Here is an 8,927-nt window from a genome sequence, read left to right on the forward strand (position 1 = left end):
ATCATATCCAAATTATTCTCATTTTACCGAGCTGCAACTCAATATCAAATATCAGCGGAATACACTTTACTAGGAAGTAGTGTATGATTCCTACCTATCCACAAAGAAAACAACAGAATGAAGTTTCTTTGATTTCATTGTTTATGTATAGTGTTAATAAAAAGAGATAAAAAGAGAGAATAAGGAATTTCTTCAAGATATTTTCCTCCTCTTTTTTTATCCGAAATTAATCTCCATCATATATGATACTTTGCTGGAACGTGAAAAGCACGGAATGCGTACTACGCACTCCGCGTACTGCAAAAGACACCACCCTACAAAACCCCCGCAGTTATCACCTACTCTTCCCTCCACTGTAACCCCCGGTACAACCCCTACTCACCGCGCTTCATCCAATTTTTTTAATCTCGAGAGGGGGAATAAAGAAGCGAAACGCCGTCAGTCTAAAACCGTGAACGGCGTTAACCCAAAACCTCCCTAAAAACGACCTCACTCCTTTTCTTTCTTTCTTTCTGCAACCAACAAAGAAGCGAGAGCAGCAGCAGCAGCCTTTCCAGTCTCTCTCTCTCTCTCTACAAGTCGCACTTTCTCTCTCTAGCCTCCCGTCGCTCTCCGAATGCGCGGCTCCGTCACGGCAGGTCTGTGTTTGATTGCGTGTTGTGCTTGGAACGATGTGGATTACGGTTGTTATAATAGTAGTGAGAGATTTTGTGATTGAGTTTTAGAGGCCTAGGGATTTGATTTTTTGATTTCGAAAGTTTGACTGTGAATTCCATAATTTGTGCTTTAAATTCGGATCCTCTTTCTGACCTATCTAGTGGGATTAATATTTGCTATTTTGGGGCATTTATTTTTGGTTTTGATTTTTTTGATTTTATTATTTTTTTTTGGAGTTAGACTTAATCTTTCACTCTGTTCCTTGAGAGTAGCAGATTGAATCGATGCCTGGAATTCTATATATTTTCTAGCAATATATATATATATATATATATATATATATATATTTACTGTTTTTATTTTTTGTGTTGTCGGTGTTGAAAAAAAAAAATATAAAAAAAGGAAAGAAAGTGGAACAAACAAATAAAGAATTGTTTTTGTCTAGTTCATGAAGATATACACTGAACTAGAGGGGTTTATTTGACAGTCCCATTATTGGTCTCACTCTGTATTGAAGTGGATAATGGAAGAGCTTTAAGATTCGGATATTATTTGGAATTGGGTAAATTTTATATTCGTTTGATGGGGTTTTTAATTGGGAAGTTTGTTTTTGATCTGAGTTTCTTTTTGCGGTGTGTAGTTTGGGAGTTGTATCCTTTTCATGATATTGCATATTTGCTTAAACTTTTGGTGGTATTCATGATGGTTTGTTTCGTTTATGTGATTGCAGAGGAACAGCTATTTATGGGATTCAGCGTGTGGTGATTGTCAGTTGAGTTTTTTAAGTTTGAGTATGCGTGGTATAGTTGAGGGTTAGTATTGTAAGGTCAGTGTGCAGTGTATTGGGAGGATATGGGGTCTGCTTGTTGTGTCGCTGCTAGAGACAAGACAATAACAACCAGAGCTAATAGTGAAAATCTGCATCGTAATGTTCGATATTCACCCACGTGGAGCTTTCGATGGGATAACAGAGTCGGGGTAGCAGCTGAAGAGACTTCTGTAAGTTGGCTTTCTGATGGGATTAGCAGAAATGATGGATCTGAAGTTAAATTTGAGTCGGCATGTGTATCGGAAGAGGGAAGTCCGTTGGAACATTTACAAAGACATGCCGCGCAGAAGTCTTCAGTTTCTGAAGGAACTGCTGGGAGTGTGAGAACCCCTGCTTCAGGTAAATTCTTATCCTCTATGATTGATTCAGAAATCTATATTTGGTTCAAGATTTTGCTTTTGTCCTTTGCCAAAGTTCTTGTTATGAAATTCACTGGTTCGATAGACGAATAGTCGATTTCAAATTCTTTGTTGCATTGTCATGTGGAGTTATGCTGTCTTAGTCATGTACTCTTTTTGCAAGTTGGCCGAGCATTTTGTGTGTGCCATATTGTCTTCAGGATTACATGCTTATAGGAGGCATTGGCATCCTGAACAAACAATTTCTGCATCCAATAAAAAAAATTTAAAGGTTGAAGTACAAAGGAGGGTGAAGTAATTTGATTTTCCTAGGTTTCAACTAGTTCAGGTTTAATCAGTTTCCTTCTAAACTAATAAGGATGGTAAAATATGATCTCTTTCCATATTGTTGCAAATGCTGTTCGTGCTGAAGAATTTTGGATATAAACAAGGCTATTGAGTTCATAAAATGTACATTCATAATGGTTTATCTGCATTTAGTCCAAACAACAGTGCTGAGTGCTGACATAGTTGCCAAATAGATACAAATTTCCATGGAAGGCCAGACTCCAAGCTACGGTTGATTATGGTGAGCCATGTGTTGCCAAATATGACTGATGAGGATGATGATAGAATTTTGTAAGAAAGACACTAACCAGATGAAGTTTCATGTAAAAAGTCCTTAAATGTGAACACTTTTGGTGCTGCAGTATTTATTGAAGCCATATTAATTAGAGACGACGACTGAATGAGTTTTAAAGAAAGTATGAAAAATATAGCTGCATGGACAGCACAGCACATAGGACTAGGGTGTTTGCAAACTATACAATCACAGCGTCAAAGGTTTATACCACATTCAATAGGTGTTAAAATTTGTCTAGCCAATTGGCTATTGGTAATGGAATTTCCTTAAGAATGAGGGTGAAGTATGAGTTTTAAGGTTCTATCACCAATGGGTGCTTGTGTTGTGTTCTTTCTGTATTCCAAAATGTAGTCCGCTTTTCCTGATGCCCCAATTGTAGTTCAAATGCTAAAATAGTTGTTCTTTATAACTTCAAACACTAATCTGGTATCCAATCTTAAATCCATTGTTGGTATTCCTGATTGGTTGTTTTGATTTCCTTTGACTGGCTTGTAAGTGGGATAGGTGAATTTTCTATTGCCTATTGCCTATTTCCTTGTCTATAAAGCAAGCTTGTGTCCTGTGGTTCTATAGAAGAAGATGAGATTGCATAGATGAGGCAGCTTTTCAAAAAGTTATTATATTATTTCCTGGAAAAGCTAACCTTATAGGATTTTAGAACTTATATGTGAAGCTCCTTGGCTGTTTTGATTATCTTGGAATGTAGCTTGATATCTCAGGGCAATTGCCTCATACACCATATGATATAACACAAAGTAAAACATTTTTTTTTTACTTGCTGATTAGCATACTATGTTTGTTTCTTTTCTCCAACTGGTTTACTATTTAAAGCGGAATATGATTTGGGGTTATTGGTTAGTTAGATGGCAGTACAGATATGTTTAATTAATTTCTCCCTTGTAAATGTTAGTTGTACCATGACATTTTCCGCTGATCTATTTATTCATGTCTATGGCAGATCAATCTATTTCAAGAAACATTTCCATGGATGCCAGTCTAGAACAGGTAGATCATATGCGAGTGAGGCACTTTCTGCTATGATTTAAGCACCATATAGCATTCCATAAATATTATATTTTTAACTCCCTCATTTGTGGATTAATTTGTAGACAAAGGAGTCAACGGAATCCCCAACAGTGTCATACCCGTCTCCTGCAAAGCTATCAGTTTCATTGCCTTCTACTTCATCCTTGTCTGCGTCCCCGTTGTCATCCCAATATCACCTGCCTCCTGCTAGCTCAACCCCGTCGAGGTGGCCTCGCTGTTCTCCTAGACATCAGCTATTAAGGCAAGTATCTGACAGCCGAATTCCAGGAAACAAATCACCAAGCTACCTCTCAATATCTGAAGATAGGGCAAGGCTCCCTTCATGGAGCAATGAATCTGCTAGGGGCTCCCGTGGTGGGTCTTCAGATAGTTGGTCTATGCATGCATTTTCTGAGCTCATGGCCACATCTAATAGAGAAAGGTGGTCTTTTGATAGTGAATCCTTCGGCTTTAATCGTGAGAAGATAACTAGATCCAATAGCAGAATATCAGCTTCCCCCTCTGTTGATTTGCAGACATGTGGGATTTGCTCAAAGTTATTAACTGAGAAATCTTCGTGGAGTGGCCAAAAGTTTATTGCGAACAATGAGCTCTCTGTGGTTGCAGTGCTAACATGTGGGCATTCTCATCACGCTGAGTGTTTGGAGCATATGACGCCTGATATCAACAAGTATGACCCAGCTTGCCCTGTTTGCACCTTTGGGGAGAAACAGATCCATAAGTTGTCCGAAAAGGCATTGAAAGCTGAAATGGATTTGAAGGCTAGAAATAGGAGATCAAGGAATCGGGTGCTAGATCTTGATAGTGATTCTGCTGTGTTTGATCGCTTGAAAGGCAGTGGACATCAAGGAAAGGGTCCTAAGATGGCATCCAGTTCCAGCATGAGAAACTCCTCGGGAAAGCCTTTTTTGAGACGGCTCTCATTTGGCTCCAAGAGTGCTCGAGCCCTGTCGGAGAATCATTCTACCAGAAAGAAGGGGTTTTTCTGGGCAAAATCTAGCAAGATGTGAGCTCACGTAGTGATGTTTGACAGGTGAGCCCAACTGTTAATTCATGTAATTAGTAAAAAGCTATATTACTTTTTGGCTCAAAACCATTATTTATCAACCTGGTATGTTCTGGATTAGGTTTAGTTGGCACTGAAGTCAAAATTTCATGTCCAAATATGGGAGCTATGTTGTCTTACATAGAATGGAATTCTTTTTTTGGTTCTTGTTGGGCTTATAATTGTTATTTTATACAGATTCCAGTATTGGTTCTTCTTTTGAAATATCAGTTGGATAAAGGGTTGTGAAGAGCACACATATCGTGTCACTGTATACACCTGCAACTGCTTACAGTCTTGACATTCAACAGGGTTAGCTTTTGGAGTTACACTGTGAAGAAGAAAACATGAAATATATAGAACAGTGATTTATAGTGAAAGAATTAGAAATGGAAATGCATAAATGATCTATGATCTGATTCGTATTTTGTACAGATTCTTTTGTTTTTGCTTGATTGCATTTATATCAAAATGAAGTTATGTATGGTAGATGGATCCTGGATTTGCCAAAAAGCAACAAAATCTTTCTGCAGGGGGGATGTCTTGTAATACTATGCAATTTTCATTGACTGAGATTTCTGTTAGTTGTAGATATTGATTAGAGCGAAAACGCGGGGAACGCAGGGGACGAAAAACTTAGAAAGTTCAAAGTTTGATGATCTAAAGAAGTCTTATGACCTCATTTCATTACTCTACTTACTAAAATTTGATTGGGAATGTATTCTCGATACCGACGTGATTCAACGTTTGCTATATTCTGTGATAACTGATTTTATTTTCACTTTTTTGAATTGCAACTGAAGTTTTTCATAGAAGTTTAAAGGTGAAGAAAATGGAATTTGCTCTGCTAAAAAATATCACATCTTTATACGCCTGAAAATTTGTTATTGCCTCTTAATTGTGGATTTGTAGTTGAACCGTTCACTTTGGCTGTGTGGCTCTATGAACTCTTATACCGTGTGGTTTAGAAGTACCATGTGGTGTGCTAGAAAATGGTATAATGTTTTAACATACATTGAAGCTAAATCAAAAGACTAGATTTGATGCGGAAGGTAATTTATTACTAGGTATGTTGGATGAATACATGACCAAGACATGTTCTACAGCATTTCAAAAAAAAAAAGAAAAAAAAAGGTATGTTCTACAGATTTCTATGATTTAACTCTTTCCATTTGCCACAACATACTTTCATGAATGTGATGGGCTTACTATGTTGCTTTTGTGGGTTTGTCTAATAGGTTTTGACTTTCGTTGTTCTAATACCACTCTCAAATTTATATTTTTACACAAAACAAAACAACTCACATCGAGTGTCCTTCATGAATTCATTTCAGAAAACAGAATTACCTCTACCCATTCCTTGCCCAAAATGCATGGTGAAATTAATTGTGATTTGACATAGATACTGTAAGAGAACTTTCTCTAATCTAGTCACATCATTCAATATGTTAGGTTTTTGTGTAACGTCCCAGATGGTCTGTGCCCCAAACCAACCCTCTTTGCCTCCATATATATTGAAGTTGGAGACTGCATGAATCAGAGTGGCGAGTGACTGAGTAAATTCAAGAAGATACTCCTACATAACCAGCTTTCCTTGCTCCAACAATGGCAATACTCAGTACTATTATTCGTCATCATGGCTACGTACTCTTACCAAATTATCATCCTCGTCGTGTTAAGTGGAGATTAAGGGCATTTTTAGCCTTGGCTACTCGCACTCCGAAACAGGGGTTATTTTGCTGCATTTTCCACAGGGGATGCACGCAATCAAAAGACTCCGGTTTTACTTTCCTAGGGAGTCGAGCCGGTCGTGTCCCTGATGTGGATTTCTTGGGTGCGTATATTCCTGCATATATTACCATGACGTATATATACAGACGCAGTAGTACTAATTAAAGATATGATTAAATTTTAAGCTAAGCTTTCTTAATAGGGTTTTACTTCTTCAGTGATCATTTTAATCTTCAGTGCAGCTGATGGTCTTGGCTTCCCATTTCTGCCGTCGGTTCACTTCGATTTCAGATATGGCGCAAACTTTGCAACAATGGGATCAGCTGTTCTCGTGCCAAACAGTATCTCTGCACCAGTAAACCCCCCAACCACAAGCCCACTCACTCCAGACTTTCAGCTCGGACAGTTTAAGGCTTCCCAAAACCGAGTGCTTCATCAATTGCAATACAATAATTCCAAGCCAGCTGGTGAATATGTATACATACATTCGCTTGATTGATTCATTTTTACTTAACCGGAAGTATGACTGTATATATTCATTAATTGATGAACTTAATGATGACTAATTACTTAATTAGTGTTCAATTAGGATCTAAACCATGTGAGAGGGAGAGACTTCCTTCTGGCGACATCTTTGGGAAAACATTGTACTTGTGGTTTACATCTGTCGATCAGTATGATTTCACTTTCACTCCTCGGTTTCCAGATATAGTCAGAGACACAGAAACGAAATGACTTGATGAGGTCATATCCAAAATCACCCATACCATCAAAGTAGTACGTGACAGTTGATCCATTTAATTAGTTCCTTTTGATCATATATATCTCCATTTTTTTGCCAATACTGGCTCAATTCCTCTGTGTATATGTAACAGTGGTAGATCTAGGATTTGAAAATAGGGAGGGCTACATATTTATGTGTCCCTTTGGGCGAAGCCCAAAATTTTTTTTTTAGTACAATAATGCACAAGTGTGCGAATGCAAGAGTGGGGAGATAAGAACTTGAGAGTTCAAGTGTTCAAAGATTGAATTTAGTCCGTAATTTAGGCATTTTTGCGAAGAAGAAAAATAAGAATTTGTGATGGACGGAGAGAATGGAAGAGCCAGAGAGGACTTTAACTTTGATAATTTGAGAGTTCGGGTGGCTTCGTTAAACAAACATACATATAAACAAAAAATATACATCATATATATAGTTTTTTTTTTCAACCCAAAAGTTTATTATGAATATAAAGCCATGGATAGGACGAAATAGTTAGCAAATAAACCCAAGCCCAATCTGCAAAGTTAACTCTATAAACTTGAATTGATTACTCGACATTCGAATGAGGCTAAGCTCCCGGCCGAGATATTGAGATAGCACAACAATTGATAAAATGATAAGTATTGAAATCAATTAAACCCACAACAATTGCACAGCAGAAAGAAGACCCATTGATCGACCTTGATAAGTTTTGAAATCAATTAAACCCACTTACCCACGTCAATTAAACATTTAAACTCACATCAATTAAAGTATACATCTAATTTTTTTTTTAAGCTTAAAAATCTCGGACGGGCTCCAGCCCGCCCAGGCTTCTACTTGGATCCGCCCATGATATGTAATATGTGTATAACTGTATATAGGAGCTGTATGCTCTAGAAGGGCGTCTGTTTATGGTTATGAACCTAGATCGATCCGCTGGGTTGTTCTCCATAAGTTCTGGTAGGCCTTCAAAATGCTCCGGACATACTCATTCAGGTGATCTATCGCTATCAATAAGACTGTGGCTGAATTCAACCGTATGCTGAAAGATGCCATCAACAAAAATTAAAGAGAAGCGGAGGTTCCCCATCATACTTTACTGGTTTATGTCGATAGCTCCTCTGCTTTGCTCAGTATCATTCAAAATTCAACCTCTCATGGTATGTATAGGTTCATATTTACCCGTGCATGGCTCTCTCTCGATCCCGGCCATCTCATTTAAGTTAATTTCCAGCCAATTAATTGCTACATACGTTGATCCTTCTTTTTATTAAGGGTTCAAATACGCTACGAAAGCGTGTTGTGGGCACGGTGGTGGTTCGCTTAACTTCGACGGTCTATATTGTGGAAGCACAGTGAACATAAATGGGAGTAGTGTCACCGAGGCAGCTTGTGCCGACCCATTTCAACATTCACCAGACAGAAGAAGTGAAACAGATGGTCTCTGTGCCTGCAAGGTTAGAAGTCCCCAATAAGGGGCACGACGCCACAGATAGAGGTGCTACATCTACACTTAATGGAGGTGTGGTTGAGGCCGTGGCTCCCCAAAGGAAGAGGGGGAGGCCACTTGGTTCGACTGACACTCACCCAAGGAAGAAGAGGGCGAGTAAGGCACAAACCGATCCATCAATCATTCAATCATCAATGTAGAGAATCCCTCTCAAGAGATTGTCTCTAATTATAGTTATGTCCATGAATCAATACTAGAGGACGCTCTGATGTTTGAAATGATTCCAGAGAACAAAGAAATCTCAATGGATAATGAGAGTGTGTATGAGCTAATGGAAAGATCTTCCATACACATTGATGATGTATTTGCATACACTGTTACTCAAGAAATCATAGAGCACGATAATATCGAACCACGCTCTGTTACAGAATGTCAACAAAGA

General features: G+C 38.3%; 2 protein-coding genes across 7 annotated transcripts; both read left to right on the plus strand.

The window, feature by feature from the left end:
- The first annotated feature begins 341 nt into the window (after positions 1-341).
- Positions 342-6,029, plus strand: LOC112170287. Of its 5 annotated transcripts, none has more exons than XM_024307520.2 (5): positions 342-638; positions 1,388-1,825; positions 3,426-3,487; positions 3,577-4,547; positions 6,012-6,029. In XM_024307520.2, the coding sequence occupies exons 2-4, from the start codon at positions 1,510-1,512 to the stop codon at positions 4,522-4,524; spliced, it is 1,326 nt and encodes a 441-aa protein (XP_024163288.1). In that variant the 5' UTR covers positions 342-638; positions 1,388-1,509; the 3' UTR covers positions 4,525-4,547; positions 6,012-6,029. The 5 variants fall into 5 exon arrangements, with proteins under 5 accessions (XP_024163288.1, XP_040364662.1, XP_024163286.1 ...); XM_040508728.1 differs by lacking the exon at positions 6,012-6,029 and adding an exon at positions 4,758-5,050 and having other exon boundaries at positions 342-683; XM_024307518.2 differs by lacking the exon at positions 6,012-6,029 and adding an exon at positions 4,758-5,050 and having other exon boundaries at positions 343-638.
- Positions 6,030-6,125: 96 nt separating this feature from the next.
- LOC112170288 (GDSL esterase/lipase At4g01130) lies at positions 6,126-7,148 on the plus strand. Of its 2 annotated transcripts, none has more exons than XM_040508729.1 (2): positions 6,126-6,393; positions 6,509-7,148. In XM_040508729.1, the coding sequence occupies exons 1-2, from the start codon at positions 6,165-6,167 to the stop codon at positions 6,787-6,789; spliced, it is 510 nt and encodes a 169-aa protein (XP_040364663.1). In that variant the 5' UTR covers positions 6,126-6,164; the 3' UTR covers positions 6,790-7,148. The 2 variants fall into 2 exon arrangements, with proteins under 2 accessions (XP_040364663.1, XP_040364665.1); XM_040508731.1 differs by having other exon boundaries at positions 6,533-7,148.
- The last annotated feature ends 1,779 nt before the right edge of the window (positions 7,149-8,927 follow it).

Source organism: Rosa chinensis, chromosome 6 (assembly GCF_002994745.2).
Source record: "Rosa chinensis cultivar Old Blush chromosome 6, RchiOBHm-V2, whole genome shotgun sequence".
In the NCBI taxonomy this organism is placed as follows: Eukaryota; Viridiplantae; Streptophyta; class Magnoliopsida; order Rosales; family Rosaceae; genus Rosa; species Rosa chinensis.